The 22,646-nt window shown below is 29.7% G+C and overlaps 1 protein-coding gene across 1 annotated transcript; it reads left to right on the top strand.

Moving 5' to 3' along the window:
* Positions 1-11,635: 11,635 nt before the first annotated feature.
* Positions 11,636-15,036, top strand: LOC102615391 (cinnamoyl-CoA reductase 1-like). The gene is made up of 5 exons (XM_006493289.4): positions 11,636-11,833; positions 11,935-12,089; positions 12,297-12,482; positions 12,972-13,330; positions 14,697-15,036. The coding sequence occupies exons 1-5, from the start codon at positions 11,698-11,700 to the stop codon at positions 14,875-14,877; spliced, it is 1,017 nt and encodes a 338-aa protein (XP_006493352.2). The 5' UTR covers positions 11,636-11,697; the 3' UTR covers positions 14,878-15,036.
* Positions 15,037-22,646: the final 7,610 nt, after the last annotated feature.

The following is a 22,646-nucleotide window of genomic DNA, read 5'->3' as shown; positions in this document are numbered from 1 at the left end:
TTAAAACAAAAAGGCATATACAATTAATTGATTCATGGGACCAAGTTAAGGAAATAAGGATCTTCTAAACTACATTTAATATAACTTATATCAGAGTAAAATTTACCCTCTGACCTCATTATTATATTACTCATTTTTGTACTAAAAAGTCTGATAATAAATTCCAATAAATATAACTTAAAAAGCCTAGGAAATAAATATCATGCTGACCCAGTACTGGTGCAATAATTTAAAAAATAAAATAATAATATTGATATCTTCTTGTGGTGAAGCAGTTCCACCAACTTTGCCTAGTACTACTTAGAAGAAGCAAATATAAAGTAATCCCACCAAAGCTAAGAGAGAGTGACCCAAAGAAGAACCTAACAAAAAGTTGAATCAAATTACAAATAATGAAAAATTAATGGACCAAAATGCTTCTCACCTAACTCAAGCCTTTTTCAAGATTTGGACCTACAAACTCTATTCACCTAATAATGTTCATCATGCCCTGGCCCCAGTACGGAGTTCTTTCCATTTTGTTAGTAAAAGACAATTTTTTTTTTGTGCTTTGAATTTTTGTTTGTTGAGGAGCGACTGGGATTAGAAGAATGGTCCCATTTCTCTTTTCTTTATTGACTTTAATATGAAAATCATGTGGAGTGTCTAAATGATATAGGTTGAGCACCTTTCTGCATGGGCTAAAAGAAAAAGAAAAAGAAATATAGGGGTATAAATTGGAATTTAGCTAATTTTTATGTGTATTTTATAATTCTTTTTTACTATTATAGCTCCGGTCAAACCAAAATCCTCATTCTGTCTGTCACTAATGATTGAGCATCAAAACTTTTAATTTATAAATAAATAAATATGCATAATTTGGAATAATGAACTTTGAGTTACAATTTTGTTAATTAATCTTCATTTTTTAAAATTTTGAACGCAGATGTTTGGATGAAAAGAACCCTAGAAAAAATGAGCACATGCTATAAACAATGCAATGTACAGCTCTGTGAGAAAAATAGATGGCAAAAATGAGCTGATATTCATTAACCTGGAAATTACATGCTAATTAATACTAACAGTTTCCCTGTACATTACATATAGACCTAGCTTAAAGTTTTGAAGCCCTTCCGTTACGTCTCGTCATCCATGACAATTGTGCCAACATCGTTGGAACTGCTTCCTTTCACTGCCTCTTTGCTTGTTTCTACTGGGTTGTCAATGGCAGATTCACCGTCATGAGTATTGTGGCGTTCACCCTTGAAGACACCCTGTTGTTGTTCGTTTAGAGTAAATATCAATTTTCTTTCTTTCAGTACCATATGTTATATATCCCCTAGTATTTGATAATACTTCGTTATTCTTAGTTATATGACATCATAATTTTACAACATCACCTTATAAAGGTACTTTTATTCATATTTCTTGATAAATTAAATAAATTAAGTAAATTGATAGATAAAGTGGAAATTAAAATTAAACAGTGTTAAATACTTAAATAAGAAAAATTCACAAAATTAAACTGAGGATGTATCACTAATTAATTATGTTAATGATAAACTACTCATTTCTTACTTTCAAAATATGTTGTAATAAAATAATTTTATCGAAAGAAACTTTTAATCTATAATGTTGTGAATAAAGTTACGGTATCAATACTGTAATTGAATATAAATTATGTAAACGAAACATTAAACTTGTAAATTTAATATAAAACTTGTAAATCAACATTAACTGTAAAATAAAACATAAATTTTAGAAATTAAACATAAGACTTCTAAATGGAAGGTAAAATGAGTAGACTAATATAAAACTGATAAATTGATGTATTATTAGTAAATAAAACAAAAACTTGCAAATATAACATAAAACGCATAAATCAACATTAAGTGTAAAATAAAACATAATTTTTAGAAATTAAATATAAGATTTGTAAATGAAAGATAAAACAAGTAAATTGATTGATGGTTGTCGAAGCCAACAAAAATAAATTCCTACTCTAAATAAATTGTGTATAGTGATTGAGCAGGGTCGTGTCCACAGAGATCGGTAATTATTTAAATCCTTTTAAAACGTAAAACATAAAATGGGGGTTTTGTTGACAATAATAAAATTAAATTAAAATAACAAGAATGCAAATTAAAGTTGTAATTCAAATTGGAGAAAGCTCTGATTGAATGAATTAACTCAGCTTGATTCGACTACTGATCATTGATTCAAATATAGATTATTATTACTTATGAATAGACCGGTTATAGCTATTGAGACCCTCTAATAGCCAATCTCTTCTTAACTAGTCGATAACTAAGGTACGACCGTTGGATATTTCCCTAATCAATAGACAACCCTAGATACGATCATAGGATTTAATCAATTGACAGCCTGAAAAACCAGAGAGACCCAAATCCTAATCAACACATATGATGATTTATTTAAATTAGATTGTTTATTCTCACAACACAACTCTCTGCTATGTTATTTGTCACAAACATTAAATTCTTCATACGGTGAATCCTTTAATTGACAATAGATTAAGTTGATAATTAAATAGTGGCCAATTACCTAATTAACAAATATAATCATGAAACTAATTCAGAGAATAAACAAATACCCAAAAAGTAATAAAACAATTAAAGCACAAGAAAGATCTCACAGTAGTGATGAATCAAACTTCATTATCTTTCAACCAGAAAAATAGGTTTAGTTCTTCATAGAGAGAAGAGAAAGATTAAGATCTAGGGTTTATTTCTTTTTTCTCCAATCCCCCCAAAATCCCTCTTTTTCACAATAGATTCCTCCCTTAAATAATCTCTCTCTCTTCTCTTTTAGAGTTCTATTTAAAATAAAATACTAATATATGAAATATTAAATTCGTAATTACAAAAATAGCCAAAAATACAAAACACGTTAAACTAAAAACTGCAGGTCCGCAGTTGACAGCACGCGCCCACGCCTTATCAACAAAGTTCTTCTGTCGCTCATAATTTCTACAAGAGAACAATCATCCTTAAACATCATCTTGTAGCTCAATTTTATCACCAATCAATAGAATTGCACCTACAAAAATAAATCACAAGTAAATCACTATTATTAAGTGCAAAACATCGATATTAAGGGAAGTAAACAATGCAAAACTAGTGCATAAATTGCACTCTAACATTGATATAAAACTAGTGAATTGATGTACTACTAGTAAACAAAACAAAAACTTGCAAATATAAGTTAAAACTAGTAAATCAACATTAACTGTAAAATAAAACATAAATTTTGGAAATGAAACAAAAGACTTGTAAAGTAAAGGTAAAATAAGTAAATTACAACAAAACTGGTAAATTGATGCACTACTAGTAAATAAAACAAAAACTTAGAAATATAACATAAAATTAGTAAATCAACATTAAGTGCAAAATAAAAAATTAAATTTAAAAATGGAACATAAAACCTGTAAATGGAAGGTAAAACAAATAAATTAATATAAAACTAGTTAATTATTGTATTAATGGTAAAAAAAACAAAAACTTGTAAATAGAACATAAAACTAGTAAATCAACACTAAATAAAAAAAATGAAATATAAATTTTGGAAATAGAACATAAGACTTGTAAAAGGAAGGTAGAACAAGTAAATTATTATAAAGCTAGTAATTTGATGTATTATTGATAAATAAAACGAATACTTACAAATATAACATAAAACAAGTAAATCAACATTAAGTGCAAAATAAAACATAAATTCTGTAGATTACGCCTAAAACTTATGAATAAAAGATCAAATAAATACATTTTTTTAACAAAAAATAAATAAATTGATATAAGAGTTATTACAAAAAAAAAATCCACAATTGTAAAATAAAAACTCATTACAATCTTTATTACCTTATATATATATATATTAATTTAAATTGAATAACGCTAGTTTTGCATTTATGTAATACATATGATATTTTATTCAGGATGAAATTTATTCTCAAAATTAGATTTTGAAAAAATATTATTTTAATATCTTTCATAGTTGTTGTAAAATGAGGTTATTTTGCATATTTCTACACTTCCTCAAGAACAATCCTAAATGGTCTCTAAGTAGAGGTAAAAAGTTTGAAAATATATGAAGTATGCATAAGACTCAAAATTAGATACAATTTTATTGATATATTGTATGTGTGTCTAGTAATATAAGAATATTTTTTTAATTTTGTTTTTGCTTGATCCGTATCAAGATAAATAATTGTGCTTGATTAACTTATGTAGTAAATAGATGTTATTATAGAAAATGGGAGAAAAAAAGTATACAAATGTCCTAGAATAAATATAGAATTAATGGTTAAACAAATTCAATAAAACTTATTCCACTTTTTTCAGTATAATTTTTTTTAATTAATGAGTTTTTTTTTCTTTTTTTATTAAGGAAAATATTTTTGTAAATGAATCAAATAGTTTTCACTAAAATTCTATAGAAACGATGTTAATTTTTTAAATAATTAATAATATTGTATGAATTTATTGGTTTTACTTTTCATTTACTAATTTTATGTGTAATTTATAATATTTATATTTATTACAGTATTGATGCCGTAATTTTCATTGCATAATTATATAATTTTCCAACTTGTAAAAAAATTTATCAAACAATAAAATAATTTTTAACTTTATAAAATTATTTTTTAACCCCGTCACAGCAATTGCAAGTGAGTCCGTAATATACTCGGATTTGAAGTGTGTGAAGGTGTTACATCACATCTTCGTCACCGCCGACTAACACCAACCCCAATTCATGGAAATTAATAAACCTCCATTTCAACAGGGAAATTTTTGAAGCTACAAGAATTTGACTGCCTATAGTGTAGCTGTTGTCACCCTTTGATTAAACCCTACAAGCGTCATAAACTCGAACCAAAGTCAATAACCACAATTCGTGGTTTCTCAAAATTTCACATTTAAAATATTTCTTAGTCCGTCAAACTTTCCATTTGAAAATCAAAGGTCAGTTAAAAACCTGCTTGTTCATACATCACGGAACAAATTTTCGTTTGGTGTCACCAATTCCTGATAATGATATATATATTGATATTATCTCGCCACCAACCCATTCAAAGCCAGCTAGCCCTAGAGAATCAAATCATCATGCAATAAAAAATTGCAAGTCAGAATATCTATTAAAAATGTGTTTTGGATGATGATGAGAAATTTCGCATTTTAATAATATGGAAGATAGCTAAGATATGAGCTATCCTTATATTACTACTACTTGCTGTACCACTTGCAATTCTATCGAAGATAGCTAAGATAGATGGATGATGATGAGAAATTTCGCATTTTAACAATATGGAAGATATATATATATTGTGTGTGTGTCTCTCTCTCTCTCTATATATATATAATGTTTTAAGTTTGTAAACATAAGAATTCATATGCAAATTTTCGGAGTAATAATAAAAATGTGTTTTGGATGATATATCATTAAACCTTAAATAACATTGGTGTTTAATTGAACTTTTAAATGGGACGGATTAGTAACCTTAAAAGTACATTTAATTTTACACTTATTCATATATATTAGATTTAAGTTGCATCAATGGATGAGATTAACTAAAATAAAAAAAAAATAATGAAATGAACTGTAAAACTGAAAAATGGTTTGTTTTAACAACATATGTCTTTTATATCTAATTTGATCAATAAATAACCTTTTCTTTTTTCAATGATAGTTTTAAAAAAAATCGTACTTCTATAATAAAGAAAGGCATTTTTTGGAAAAGGAGGTGGGTATTGGGTAGTGTTGAAGGCTTTTTTGTTAGCAAAATCCCTTGCCATTAGGACCCTCTAACATATATGGGTCAACATTCTTTTAAAAATACTCTCAATTTCATAGTCAATAATATTTATTAGATTGAAGTTGAATTAATAAATGAGATTTACTAAAATTAAATATTTGATATTTTTTCATTTTCTGTGGACTCCATCACAAATCCTTTCTCATATTTTCTATCTTGTTACGCACATGCTCTCTCTCGCTCTCTATCTCTCTCTTCTCTTCTCTTGTTTTTTTTTAAGTCCTTGACTTTTGTTTTGCGCTTTTTTTTTTCCCAGCCACGACTCTTTGCTTCGTCTATTTTATCTCTTCGCATGCATTGAAAGCACAAATGATCAATTTTAACCATCGAAATTGGTCCCCCACCCAAAATTCATCAAACACAAGCTTAACGAGAAAACCTTGTGATTGTACTTGTCTATTAACAAGCACGTTAATACCAAATTGTGTATTTGCTTCAATATGATTTGGGATCAATCAATTTGTTCTACGTTACATTAGAATTTTCCCTTCAAATCTCATCTCTAGATCTAACTGGTAAAAATATTTTACTAACAACCAAAACCCATTTACTTTTTTTTGTCCCTTTGCAAGAATTAGTGATTGAATAGTTCAAAAAACTCTTCTAGTAAAGGCCAGTTCATTATAAAATGCTAAAGCGAATTAAAGAAAATATACTATATCTATTTTGGAGTAAAGAAATTTTCGTGGCTGAGGAAAAAAGAAAGAACGAAAAAGTCGGAGATTGAAAAAAAAAATTAGAGTAGAGAAGAGAAGAGAGGTAGAGGGAGAGAACACGTGTAAAAGAAGAGAGAAAATATAAACAGAGAGATTTAAGGCAAGGTCTATACAGTGAAAGAAAATATTAATTTTTTTTAAATATTTAATTTTAATAAATCTCATCTATTAGTTCAACTTAAATCCAATAGATATTGATAAATTAAAATTGAGATAATTTTAGTGCCTGCTTATCCGCCCCTTTACTAAAATTAAACAACCAAGATGATAATTTTTCATTTGAAGATTGTTGACGATAATCACTATTATTTTACTACGATATTGCATTTATGCGGTCAAGAATTTTCGAAAAATAAAAACATGTCTTACCGACTTAAGAGAGAAACTTAAATGGCCACCACATCATATGTGTGCCCATTCACGCAATTTTTTTTTGAGTTGATTAATAATAATTAAGAGGGGGCCTTTACATTCGAAACATGCATTTATTGAATTGATAGTACTGTCCCATATGTTTTTTCTCTATTCGAAACATGCGTTTATTGAATTGGATAGTACTGTCCCATATATATTTATTGAATTGTATAAACTTAATTAAGTTATCAACACGCGATACTATATATAATTTGATGGTAAGGCGCCTCAAGCTAAGTGATGATTTAATCTCAGATTCAGATACATTGTCTGATTGTGCTTATAACAATTCCAATTTCGAAAATAAATGAATAAATAAATTATAATTGAATGGATAGGTGGCTGTTACAAACACAAATTATTTGCAATGAAAAATCATATAAAATAAGAAAAAAGTAATAAATGAGTTAATTCGAGGAAATCTAAATCTCTATAAACATGCTTTTAGTATTTTTAGGGACCAAATACCTTTAGTTATAACTATTCAATTGCCAAATAAAATATTTTAGCCTGCCATTAAAGATATTGATGCCATTTTAAATACTTGCTTACAAAACTTATACCTAATTATTAGGAGCATAATAAACCTCATATTTTAACACTTCATATAACCTTTGTGTCTCACACTTTTTATATTTTGATAAATCGCTAGCATGCTACTTAATTATACTCTAAGCTTCACTAACAGGGCTTAATTTTTCTTATAGATTAAGAACTAAGCAAGCAGAATATGAAATAAACTTCTTAGACATAAACATTAATTATCAATTAGATTCTAAGAGTGTGATTGAGTGGTTTTTAAGTAGTTTTATTTGGTTGGCTACTCGAATTTTAATCTTGGGAGAGGTAAAGGACTGAAAAATAAATTTGAACTTCACTTACATCTTTATTTAGGAAGGAAGAAGATTAAATGGTCTCTTACTCTCAAAGGGTGATCTAATTATATAAAGAGTAACAGAATAATGTGCCTATACTAAGGATCATAGGGATATTTACCAAAGAAGAATAAGCTAATTGTTTTAGTTGATCCCTAATCCCAAATGATCAAATGCCTCATGGATTTGACCAAGTAGTTTTTAAATATCTTTCTTTATTTGACCACCGTGTAGGCTTGAATCCTAAGGAAAATAGGAGATCTAAAAATTAGTTTGGCTTTACCTACATCTATCTTTTGAAAAAAAATGTCGAATTAAAGGATAAAAATTTTATTGCATGTACAAAGATATTTAGATATTAAAAAAATGATATATTCATGGGGCTAGCTGCACACTAAAACACACATGCAAAAATTAAAGGAAAAAGGGAGTAAATGGGTAATTTGTTTGATATTTTATCTTGAAAATATAAAATATATATTAATTATAAGGAAAGATGTTTAAAAACAACAAAAAGTATACGAAAAATATCTTGTTATTAATTTCTTTATTCACACCAAAACTTATAGTTCTTATTTTTTGTATTTTAATTTTTTTTTAAATTTTCATTTAGGAGAAAGGATGCCTAAATCCTTACGATTTGGGAAAATGATCACAAAGACCCTCTAAGTTTTTAATAAGGGACACCAACATTTTTAACCATAATACCTTTTGACTCTATAAACCCAAAAAAATTGATTCCAAAATATTAAAATAAATAGAAATATAGCATTAAAATAATATATATATATATTTGAAAATAATTTTAATACTTAAAAGATATTTTGATGTTTTACAATCTATTAGACTTATTTTATTACATTAAAGTAATTTTTAATAATAAATAGAAATATAATATTAAAATAAATAAATTCTTAAAATTATTTCGAATATTATGTAAAAAATAATTTTAATATTATTAATAGGGAGATCTTTTGCTAATTATAAAATCTATTTAACCAAAGATTTATTTAAGATCTTTATAAATATATTATTAAAATAAATATAATAATTTAAAATTTTAATTTTATTTTATGTTAAAAATAATTTAATATTATTAGTCTACTAGATAGATTATATTATTTATATTAAATTTGTATTAACTAAAAAACTTTAAAATTAATTTTCTAATTACTATATTCAAAGGATATTATGGTAAAAAGGGCATCTTAGTGTATCATTTTGAAAACGTAGGAGCTTTTATAACCATTTCCCTAAATTTTGAGGGGAATAAGTGTCCTTTTTTTCTTCCATTTATATAGTCTAGTTAACTAATAATAAATATGAGTAAAAATAGTTTTGAAAATAATGATAATATTATAACTTAAATTGTAGTGCCAAGGGTTATTGGCTTTTATGAAAAAGGTGGGAGAGATAACTAGTTTGTATTAATTTCAGTAAAGAAAAAATTAGTAATCTCCCTATAAAATAAAGGGCGGGGATTAAATCAAAAAATATTTAACTCAATTGGATACTTAAATCGTGGTAGGTTCTCCTAATATAGTTGATGCGTTTTAGATTTTATATTCCGATAGCAAAATTGTAATGGCCTATATGTTCAAAGTAGGGTCAGGATTGTTATAACTGATTTCAAAGCTATCATGATCTGACTTGCGAATAAATATGCGTCGTCATCTCGTACTATTTTCGTTGACGTTTAGGAAGCACGTGTTTTGTTGTAAAGCCTAATAAATCAGACTAGTTATGACTTATGTGCACACTTATTGTGTAATGATATGAGCTCTTCAATTTATCTCATCATCTCCTACTTTCAATTCACCAATTTATTTCTAAAATACTCTTATTAAAAAATAGTAAAAACAATAAAAGTACTCTTTTTTTTTTTTTTCTTTCTGTCTCTTTTATATGCTCTCTTTCTGTTAGCATCATCAACACTCCATTCATCTATCTTCATCACCATTAAATCTATTATCATCATCACCAGGACACCATATATCATAAACACCATCAATTTATCACCAGCCGCAACATAAGATTAGCTCTATATTGGGCCAAAGTTAGCTCTATGTGGGGCTAAAGCCCTAGTTGATTTTAAAAAGAAATTTTATTATTTTTATATGAATAATCCATTTATCATTAACTGCACTAAAATCCCTATCTAATTTTTAAAATTTTTAGAATATGAAGGTTATTTCCCATTAGTTCATTTTTTACTCTTTTCTTCTCTATAAAATTAAGATTTATCATTTATGTGTTTAAAAAGTTTCTGTGATCTTCCTCTTATTTGTTAATTTTCTTATTGAATTAAGACACTTAATGATAATTTTTTTTCCTCTCATCTCTCTTTTGATTGTTAAAGAATTTATCACTATGACTAAATCCATCAAAGAACTACATCTACAAACTCATATTAGAGCTAAAATTAAAACTCTTTGAGATTTTAAATACTGAAGAACTATATAATTATTTAATCTATAGAATAAATAATGAGACATTTAAAAAACTAATAAACTACTAGCAGTTGCAAGTAAGCCATTATGAAACTTAAATAATATCTGTGTTGGATGGAGTTTAGAATTTTGATACTTTTAAAAAAGAAAAAGTAAATTGAGATGTTGTACACTGATGGTGCCAAGAATTCGATATAAAAGACACTTGTTATACAATATCATAATTTAAGAAAGATTGAGGTCGTAAAGTATCTAAAATAAATTTTAAGATTTTTTTTTTTTTATTTTAGTGGTGACAATAGTCTAACTCTTTGTCACCAACTCATTGTTTGTTTCTTTTGACGGTTGTTGTTAGGGGTGGGTAAATTCGGTTTGGATCGGTTTGGGACATATTCTCAAACCGATCCAAACTAATCGGTTTGAAATATTTTCAAACCGATATCAACCAAAAATTTTTTCAAACCGAACCGATCCAAACCGACCTAGTCGGTTTGGATCGGTTTGGATCCATTTTGAACTTATTAGCTAAAATTCCACTTCTTTTATATTATTTTACCTAAATTATTTGTTATTTTTTTGTGTCCGTAATCCAAATTGATACATCTTTTATATTATTCATATCTACTTTGATATCTACATAACAATTCAAAGATACATCCATACAAGTTTACAGCATAATACATCATAATAAACAAGTTCTTAACCTGTTCATTCAAAACAAACTCACAAAATTAAAATAAACTTGAACAACATTTGACAATTAAAATATTGTGCATCTTGTCTGTCAAAATTTATGGCCCAATTGCTTTTGATTTGTCAAAATCTGCATAAAATGATAAATATAATTAGTTAGATTGCTTAACTTAGAATATAATGTAATTATATAATATTTCTGGATTGGATCGGTTTGGAATCCTTCCAAACCGAAATCCAAACCGAGTGATGTCGGTTTGCAATCCAATAAACCGAAACTAGTTTTTTTACTAATGAAACCGATCCAAACCGATCCAAATGGTCGGTTTGGATCGGTTCGGTTAAAATATGCCGACCCCTAGTTGTTGTTACAATTACTTTGTCAAACGTAGACCGAGTAATCTACACGCACTTTGCGGCTGCCTAGATCATATCACGGATCCCTCCGAATTTCAAAAGCATCAAATTAAACACTTATGGATTCACATGTACTTAATTAGCATCAAGTCTAGTATTATTATTATTATTATTTTATACTCCAACAACCACAAAACTACAATAATACGATCAAAAGAAAAGTCGATTAAATAATTTAAATTGCCACTAAACGCACACGTCTTTGAAGACTTGGAAAACTTTGGTTTCCCTATAAATATACAACTCAGTTACCCATCTCTTTATTCTCTCAACTTACTCATTTTACTTCCATTCTTCAATTTTTAACAAAAATAGCCAGCATGCCGATTGATAGCAGCACGCAAGTTTCCGGCCAAACTGTTTGTGTCACCGGCGCCGCCGGCTTCATCGCTTCTTGGATCGTTAAATTTCTCCTGGAAAAGGGTTACAGTGTTAAAGGAACCGTTAGGAATCCAGGTACACATATAATTTTAGTTAGTTAATTAATTCACAAAGATCATTTATCATATTTTTTTTTCTTGTATATTGACATATATTTTGGTTTTTTATGTCTTTAGATGATCCAAAGAATGCTCATCTGAGAGAGCTTGAAGGAGCCAAAGAAAGATTAGCTTTATGCAAAGCTGATCTTCTTGATTATGAGAGTCTTAAAGAGGCATTTAATGGATGTGATGGAGTTTTTCATACTGCTTCCCCTGTGACAGATGATCCAGTGAGTCTTTTCAATAATATTTTTGTCTCTCATTTTTCTCTTTTAGTTGTCAAGAAAATGAGAACTTGCAAGTATGTACTTGGAGTACTTAAACCATTCTTGATAGACAGTGGATTATTTTCTTTTAATGATTATGCATGCATTACGTGTATACTTCCTCTTTTATCAACTGGATTCCGTTCTTATATATGTTTAATGATGATAAAGGAAAAAATGTTGGAGCCCGCGGTGATTGGAACGAAGAACGTCATTGTTGCAGCGGCGGAGGCCAAAGTCCGACGTGTCGTATTCACGTCATCGATCGGTACAGTTTACATGGACCCCAACAGGAGCCCTGATATTGTTGTTGACGAACATTGCTGGAGTGATCTCGAGTATTGCAAGAACACTAAGGTTAAATTAATTATTTTAATTTATATATATCTATAAAGAGAGAAAAATGTTCAAATTCGGAATTTTAAAGTGCGAGAATGTCCGAAAAAATGAATAAACCGTGCGGTTTAAGTACTTTAAGTTTTAAGTTTTTAAAACCCCACAGTTTTAAAATTTTTCCGGATGTTTCTCACACTTTATGATCCCCGGACCAGAAAACTACTATATATATATATATATATATATATCACACTTCACACGTTATTGATTTTAATTATTTTGATTTTTTATCCGACAATACTATTTTATCTGATTAGTTTGCATGATAGCAGCCTACGGGGCACAAGTCATGCCAAAAAAGAAACTACTTCAAGAATCCTCAAACTTATACTAATTCTCCATCCAATAAAAATTTTCAACATATGCGAAATATTTTTCTATGGGATAATTTGTACAAAGAAATTGTGGCTCTAGTATTACTCATTAACAGTATGCACATGACATTTACAGAACTGGTACTGCTATGCAAAAACTGTGGCAGAGAAGGCCGCGTGGGAAGAGGCGAAAGCCAGAGGGCTGGACCTGGTGGTGGTGAACCCTATGTTGGTGATAGGGACATTGCTACAACCGACTGTGAATGCTAGCATTATTCACATTCTCAAGTATTTAACTGGCTCAGTAAAGACTTATGCCAATTCAGTTCAAGGGTATGTGGATGTTAGGGATGTGGCATTAGCCCATATTCTCGTCTACGAGACCCCGTCCGCCTCCGGCCGCTACATCTGCGCTGACAGCGACAGCATCATCCATCGCGGCGAGGTAGTGGAGATTCTGGCCAAGTTCTTCCCTGAATATCCAATCCCTACCAAGTAAGTGCTTGTTCTCTCTGTGTGTTTGTGCGTGTGTGTTTTTTTTTCCCCCAAAATTTTGTTATGTATTGCATGCATGTTATGGCTATTGTTATTTATTAACTAGAGCAATAATGGCGCGACAAATATTATCAGATAGCAAATTATTGGTATTCTCAATTTTGATGTGAACAGAAATCAATCTCAAACCTATTGATCTCATCAATTAAACCGAATAGTTCGTTTAACTTTAGTTATCAATATTATATGGTTTAAAAATGGACATGAAATGAAAAATATGCGCGATAAACCAAATTAACTTTTTGTTGGTAAGCGTTTTACCTAACTTTTCTAGAGGGATATTTAGACATGACTTGGCTCTCGGTAATGGTAGGTACACGTCTTGCCATACGTAAGTTTCAAAGAAGCTAGTCAATTAGGTAAATAACAAATTTTTAATTTATACTTTTTTTTCCCATGATATTTGACGTTAGTCGTTGATTTGATTATAAGAGCTTCAATGAAATTTCATTTACAGTCAACATATACTTGCCACAGTATTGAAACGACGTACATGAATTGAGTAGGCATCAGTCGCTCTCATCCATAGTAATTACTCTAATTAAAGTCCACTGGTTGTATTTTGGCACCTTGACATGCAGTAAAGTCTATTATTCCTTTCAAACTTTAAAATTTGGAATATTATCACTTTCAACCCTAAAATTCTTAATTTAATCCTTCCAGTTTAAATAGTACTTCGGTATCCATTCGACCCCAAAGATTTAACCTATTAAAAATATATATATATCCCAGCCGAAAAATAACAATCTTCGTTGATTAAAATTTTAGTGTCAATGAGGTAACTTTCTGAAGTTATTTGTCTTGGAGGTACTGTACAAAAGTTGAGATGAATTTTTTAATCTTATCTCTCTTTGTGCTAGAATGGATAGCTAAATAAAATTATTTGAAAATTATTCGGCCAAACCTTAGGACGAGCACAATATAAAAATTAAATATGACATTATGATATTATGTCAAAATTCAGATATCTTAAATTTATCTATCTAAAAAAAATAAAAAAATTTGTGCCTCCACTTTCCTTTCTTAGAAGAACTTTTGTCCTTCAACTTTAGAGAAGGTCGAATGATGAACCTCATGTCATGTTGAGAGTATTGTGCTCCTTTCTGCCACGGTGGGTGCTTAATTGAACATTTCATGCAAGATAATGTTGCATTAAAAGTTAGCCCGTCTCTAAGTTAATATTATATGCTAGCCCCTTGAATACACAATAATTATGTTATTGCCTATTTAATATGCTATATTTTCATTATGGGCGGATGAACCAAATTAATTTCATTTCTTTTTTTCTTTTAAATTCGAAACACAGGTGTAAAGATGAAAAGAGCCCAAGAGCAAAACCCTATAAGTACTCCAATCAGAAGATTAAGGACCTAGGCTTAAAGTTTACGCCAGTGAGGCAGTGCCTATACGACAGCGTTAAGAGCTTGCAGGAGAAAGGTCACCTTCCAATCCCTACACAGAATCAGTCAAATTTCAATATTAACTAAGGTCTTACAATTTGTTAGCAGTATGTTTATACGCAAATTGTAGTACTAATACAAAATTATGGAAGTGCTTTCATTTTTCTTCTCTCTCTCTTTTTTTTTTTTTTGTAAAAAGATGTAGCAGTTTCAATGGATTGAATAATATATTTTGTTCCCTACTAATGTTATGAAAATTATTTCATTTTATATTAACAACAGTAATTAGGAACTTTATCATTTGTGTTTAGTAGGCTAGAAGTATTCCGAAATACGTTATACTGACGGAAAGGGTTGGATTTTTTACAACTTCATACCAATCAACAAAATGAGTTGAATTATGCTAGCCGTATTTAAAAGCCGAGTACTCTACCGTTGAGTTAGCAACCCAAATAATATTGAGAATAGAATCAAAATCGATTGAATTTCGAAGATTCGAATTCGAAATTCGAATTTTCTTTTGAGTTGACGTTTAATCAAATAAGGGCATAATTTATCACATTTTATTAAATTATTCTCCACATATTTTATGTTATACTTGAATTTTATTATCAAAGCTTAACGAAAGCCAAATACCATTTGTGATTTTCATTTCTTCATACTTAAAATGAAACTTAATTAAAGCAAAATTGCTCAAAAGCTACTCAAACAAATCATCGGGATGTATAAAACCGCTAAGACTTGATAAAACTATTATAAGAGAAGCTTGCAATTTTACGAGACTGAAAAGTCTTAAGTTATCCCAAAACTACTATATTATCGTGACACTACACTAGATTAAAAAATAATCATTAATAGATTGTATATACAGTGACTTAGCAATATTAGAACCACCTAATTAAGATCTTATTTGGTATTGAGGTACTGTAACTTTTAAATTATAGTAACTGTAACTATGAAATAAAAACTAATGGTATGTAGTAAATATATTTTTTAAATAATAATTTTGATAAAATTAATAAAGATATAACAGTTTTTTCATCCTACAAGTGTAAAATCAAATCAATTTAGCTTTTAAGTTACAACAGATATCGTTAGCAAATACTTTAATGATGTACATTTTAAGTTACAATTGTCCAACCTTAATTCAAACGAGACATAAATCTTATTATAAATTATAGGTAAATGTTAAGGGTCTTCACCAACTCAATGTAACCCAATCAGTCCCCTAGCTAAGACTTTAAACTTCTAATTCCTGTCAAATAAATAAATAAATAAATAAAATTAAAAAAAAATGACGAGTGGGTTAACATTGACAGCTACAAGTTTGAACTTTTGCAAAAGAATCATTGACTAAAATGTACTAAATTATAAAATAGATAGTCGTTACTAATTAGGACTTCTCAAACATCAAATATAGGGATAAATTACAATTCCGTGTCTTCGCAGCTTATTGGTAATTGTTACAATGCTGAGATTTTAAGCACAGTAGCGAATGCGCGGCATATAAAATACTATTTTATTTATTGACTCAACATCTATATCTCTATAGTAAAGAGAGGGTCATTCTGGAATGAGACTATATGGATGAGAATTAATGCAATTAACCGCATAAGTATATGGAAGGCTGCTCTGTTCATCATTATATCTAAATCTATATAAAATTATGTTCAGATGCAGATGTGCGCATCTATAAGTTTGTATAGTAGTTGAATGAGTAATTAGAGTGTGAAGCCAGCATTACTCATGCCAAAAATGAAATTCGGTGTTATACGAACGAGTTTCTTATTCTCTTTTATGTATAATTTTAATATATTGTTATGATTTCTTTGTTCAACGCAACTATAATTAATTATTGCACGAGTTGAGGAATGCTATAGTTTAAGTTGACTGGCAATTTGATTCTTTTATTCTCATACGACAACTCAGTTGGTTGGCCACTTGAAGTTAAATAAGAGTATAAAAGTTTAAGTCCAAGGGATATATAATTTTAATTAAGAGTGGGTAGAAAGTAGGGTGCAAGATAACTGAAAAAAAGGAGGGGGGAAAATTGGATTCGTTCATAAAAGTGTGAAGTATCTTGTACAAGAATTGCAAGAGATAACAATGGGAAACACCTCCAATTATAGTCATTCGATTAGTAGTTTTTTTTTTCCTTTTCTCCGTTCTCTCAAATTGACACATAAAAGTATTTTCTAAACCATTTCTGTTTAGAGCCTTTGCATGGAAAATAAATTTTGTTGCAGGCATTTCTTGTTGGCTATTATAGATTAGGAACCATTTTAAAAAACAAATGAAAATGGTTAATTAATAAATTCCTCCTACATTTTTCATGAGCTTATCTTCTTGGCTTGATTAATGATTTAATTATCATGATTGCATCTCGTGAAAAAGAAATTCAAAATATTATCCTCACAGTTTGGTAGATTGGTTAAAAAAAGTTTTTTTTTTTTAACAATAATGCCACACCTACATAGTTGGAATACTTGGTTTATATTCCAAATGATATGTCACCAATAGAAATTTATTATTTAAATTAAAAATAATAAGTCTTAATAATTACCTATTAATTAAACCAATCACATAGTAACACATCAGCTGGGATACAATTTAAGTATCCTAACTAGGTAAGGATAGTATCATTTAATTGAACACCCAAATCAAATTGTATTGAAAATAGAACTAAATAATCTATTAGGAATTTAGCCACCTTGATTCTACCTTTTAAAGAAATAAATATAATTATTTAAATAAAGAAGTTCAAAACATTAGGAAACATTTTGAAGGATCCTCCATGAAAAGCGCTAGTCCACATGACCATGCATAACCTCTTGTGACAAAAAATTTCAAAAATCAATTAAACAATATTCCCAACGTACGGTTATTTAAATTCGATATTTATTTGGTTAGATAAAATGTTTGGAAAAAAGTTTGACAAAAACCAGACGTTGTACTTTTTTTAAAACTTAACGTGTTAATAAAAACAAAATTCTGAAACTTTTACTCAATGGTAAAGGCCATATTTTTTTTTTTTTTGGGTTGTTTTGCTTAGTCTAAAATGGTTGAATGATTTTATTAAAAGAAATATCCTCAGAAGTATCAAGATCTGATTTAATTTATTTATAGCCTCATCTATATCAAATCAATCATTTTCTAATTGTTACAATTTATAAATGTATTATAATCGGAGGTATGCTGAGAATCTAAACATCTATATTTAGGATCCCCAAAGTTATATTACATGTAATTTAGGGTTTGCCGTATATTTATAGTATAAAGGTCTACTGGTCACAGCTCAAAAATATATTCCAACCAACAACACGTGAGAGCACTGTCATTGGTGCTTTTTTTTTTTTTTTTGAGTTCTGTTAGACTTTTTCTTTTTAGTTATGTTATACACAGATTGTTACTGATATTATATTAGACATTACAATTACAATATTTATAATTGTATTAAACAACTGAGACCACCGCCATACTATATATTAACCCGCTGAAGCACTTGTCCAGATACTTTAAACCATCTCTAATATTCGAGGGGTGTCTACTCCACTCACATTTCCTAAGGGAGAGACTGTATCCACCGCCATACTATACATTAACCCGCTGAAGCACTTGTCCAGATACTTTAAACCATCTCTAATATTCGAGGGGTGTCTACTCCACTCACATTTCCTAAGGGAGAGACTGTATCCACTCAATTAGTTGATAATTGAGGGAGTACTGAAACTAACATACATAATGCTTTTATGGAAGCTTGAACCCTTACACTCAACATTGTAAGTGCAAAGCTTCTCCCATTAGACTAAAGGCCAATTGATGTGACTAATGGGGACTTGAAATTAAAAAAATTCATTTAATGTTTAACTGATTTTTCACGGAATTCCCCAGTAAAGTGTACTCAAGGTTACACATAATTTATCATACTCAAAATTTTTAAATACAAATTAAAAAGAATCGGACTTTGCAAACTAAAATCTAGCTCACAAATATTAACATTAATTTTATTTTTAAATGGCCTACATACTCATTGATAACTTTTATTGCAATAATTTTTTATTAATAATATTGATAATGAAGTTGTCATACAACAATAAAAAACTCGTAAAAGACAATTGTATAAATATGTTCTTTCAAATTTATATATTTATTACTTCTTTTAAAAAAATTTCGTGCTGACATTCAATAAGCAATCAATCAAAATATGCTTGATTATCTCCGCCCTTGAGCACCAACCCATTATTGGTCTAGACAAATCTACCATTGTTTCTTATTTTTTAAAATACTAGCTTGTTTTTCTTTGTGCTTTTTTCCTTGGCTTCACACTTATTTATATTTTTTAAGAAAAAAGTAAAGGGGTAGATAAAGTCAAATCAATTTTTAATCTCCACCTCCTTGAAGATTCAAACTCGGCTGGTTATGATTAGCTAAATAAAACTATTTAAAAAGAGAAAAGAACAGTCAATTGCCTAACATTTGGGAAAAATGACATAAAACCCTTTAACGTTTCAAAAATGACATATAACTCTCATTTTTATTATTAAATTCCATTTGTTTTAATAGTAAATTTATTTTTAATTTACAATTACTATTATATCCCCATAATAAATAATTCAATATATTAACTTAAGATATGTCATTGATAACGTGTATAATGAAATCAATAACTTTTTATTTAAAACTTAAACTTGAGTTGTAATTACATTTTTCCCAAATTATTCATTCTAAATTATGAATATACCCTTCCCATTGATAGGATGATAAAAAATGATGAATAATAGGTAAAAATTAAAATTAAAATTATCATTGGAAAGGGTATGTTCGTAATTTAGAGTGAATAATTTACGAAAAAGATAATTACATCTTAATTTTAAGTTTTAAATAAAAACTTATTAATTTCATTATACCCATGATATGCCTTAAGTCAATATATTGAATTATTTATTATAGGGACATAATAGCAATTATAAATTAAAAATAAATTTACTATTAAAACAAATAGAATTTAATAATAATAATTGGGGTTATATGTTTTTTTTGAAACGTTAATGAGTTTTATGTCCCTTTTCTCAAATGTTAGGGGATTTACTGTTCTTTTCTCTATTTAAAGGTTAGGTCCCTGGAGGTAAAAAGAAAGCAACTATCCCCACCTTCACACTTAAAGAATTAAGAATCACAATAAATGTAAAACTTGTGATATTATAATAACACAATTATTATTTTTATAATATTTTATTTTATACTAATTATATATTTTTCATTATTTTAAAGTAGGTTTCCTATGCAACATCATAAACATACAATGAAATTTATTAGCATGATTTGTGTTCATACGTATGAGAAATAATTATTTTACCTATGCTTTTTGTAAATATTTTGTTATTTAAAAGTTATAAAGGCACTAATGTAATTCAGACTTAGGCACTTAGATTTATTTACATATCAGCAAAATAAATAAATAAATAAATAAAACAAAATATATTGTTACCTAAGCTTAACTACTATTATAAAACAAGAGAGTACATCCATAGCTTAAGTAATACTTCATGAATTCTTTATTCATAGGTGATTGTTCAAATCAATTCTTTATTCTTTGCGATTTGAGAATGGGCCGCTCGCACAGAGACCATGTCCAACTTCTTGTCAAAGCCCATCTCAAAGCTTTTATGCACTTTTACCCTGGCCATGTTACGAGATAATTGCCCATTTATTCCATGCTGGGCTCTTTAACTTGATCGGTCGTGTAAGGCTCTATCAATACATACTGCTTTTTCGGCACGCTTCTTGCTTGGGAGCCTGGGGTTACAATTATTTCGGAGAGGGTGCAAATTAGGCAATTAGGAGCTTATATTTATAAAGAAGGGATTTTTTTTTAATAAAAAAATACCAAGAGGTGGGGGGTTAGGCTGGACCCATACCTATAATATAAATCAGTAATGGAACAAATATATAAGGAGGGGGACACAAGCCAAAACCTCCTAAAGTAAATGAAAATACACATGAATAAAAAGAGAAGAATGAAATAATAAGGAAAGTCATCGATGCTAGCGTCTAACTTGGGGAATAACTTGTGCATAAAAATGTAGAATACCAGATAAGTTTGCAGGAAGATCCTGAGAACACAAGAAGCGCCTACTAACCCGATGAGTGCAAGCCCAGTTGGCAAGAAAATCAATAGCAAGTAGCCTCGCAAAGCACACGCCTAACTGAAATGCCAGAGGAAGATGTCAAAGTGCACACATGACACAACGAATAAGAATAATCTCACCAAGCATGACCCTATAATGAATCCAAGAAACGACCGTGGCTAAGTCCGACTCCACTTCAAATATAGAGTAACCAAGCTGAGTAGTAAACTCTAACCCCTCACAAACAGCCGTAAGCTTAGCTTAAAGAATTGACTAACAACTAAGAAAAGATCCAAAAGCAACCAAAACTGCACCTCAATGATCTCGAAGAATACTACCCGAAGTAGTCATCCCAAGATTGTCCTTAGAGCAACCATCCATAGTCAACTTCACAACCCCAGAAGGCAGCCTCATCTAAGAAACTAATCAAATTAGCCTCTTCAGTGGAGTTATAACTCGTAAATCCTCCGCAATCTGAGAACCTAAAAATCCTCTTAACTGGGAAGACTTAAAACCAAAAGCGAAACCAGCAAGCTTGAGATCCAATACCACTTAATAGATAACTGCATCAATAGAGAAAGGTTGTGAATCAAACCTCAAAGCATTACGAGCCTTCCAAATTTGCCACAAAATAAAAGAAGGCAGGAGGACCCGAAGATGACTCCAAGAAAGGGCACACCGTCGCCAATAAAGAAGCAAAGCAAGGGGGTCAAAAAGGAAAAATCTTTTACACTAAAAAATTTACAGAAAATGAGACTAAACCTGGCATACCCACAGGCAATCAATAAATAAATGTCAAAAAGTCTCGGCAGCCGGACCACAAACATACCGAGAGACCATAGAAAAACCCTTCGAACAAAATGCATCATCAGTAGCCAAAAACTTGTGCAACAATTGCTAAAGAAAAACAAGATACCTTAGACGGGATATGCCGTTGTTAGATAACCGAAAAAACCTTATCCCTCGGCTTAGAACAACTCATAAGCTCCCAAGCCATCCGTAAATGAAAAATACCATCAGAGACAAGATCTTATCTAATCAAGTTTGGTTCCCCACTAGAAATATGATCCAATAAAATCTATTCAACAATAGAAAATGGCAAAACATCCTGGAGCTTACACTAAATCCCAGATTGTACCCCGCCAATAAAAAGAAACTGGCACTATAGAAGCCGCCGCAAGATTATAAATGACCAAAGGACAAGAGCACAACCAACAATCATACCAAAAACTAGTCTCCCCATGACCAATCAACCAACGCATATAAGGCCTAGTAACACATCAATTAGAATAGAGGCACCTTCAAAGAGGAGAAGTAGGAGAACGAAACTAAAGCAGACTCGGATATATAGTTTTGCAATACTTAGACTTCATATAAGAAGTCTATAATGAACTCTGCTCTCGAAAATGCCACCAAAGCTTGAGCACAAAAGCCTCAGCCATATCATCAAAAGACTGGATATTGAGGCCACTCTTCTTAACCGAATAACACACTGCTGGCCATCTACATCAATGAATCTGTCGTCTCGTCTCAAAATCACTCCATAAGAACTAAGTGAATAGTCTCTCTAAGTGCCGAACCACAACCACATGAGGGCGAAGAACATGAAACTAAGTGGCATAGAAGACAATACCTGTTGAATAAGCACCACATGAGGGCGAAGAACATGAAACTAAGTGGCATAGAAGACAATACCTGTTGAATAAGCACCACTTCCCACCAAAGGAT

Source organism: Citrus sinensis, chromosome 7, assembly GCF_022201045.2.
Source record: "Citrus sinensis cultivar Valencia sweet orange chromosome 7, DVS_A1.0, whole genome shotgun sequence".
NCBI classification, from domain to species: domain Eukaryota; kingdom Viridiplantae; phylum Streptophyta; class Magnoliopsida; order Sapindales; family Rutaceae; genus Citrus; species Citrus sinensis.
This window is presented reverse-complemented; position numbering and strand designations above follow the sequence as displayed.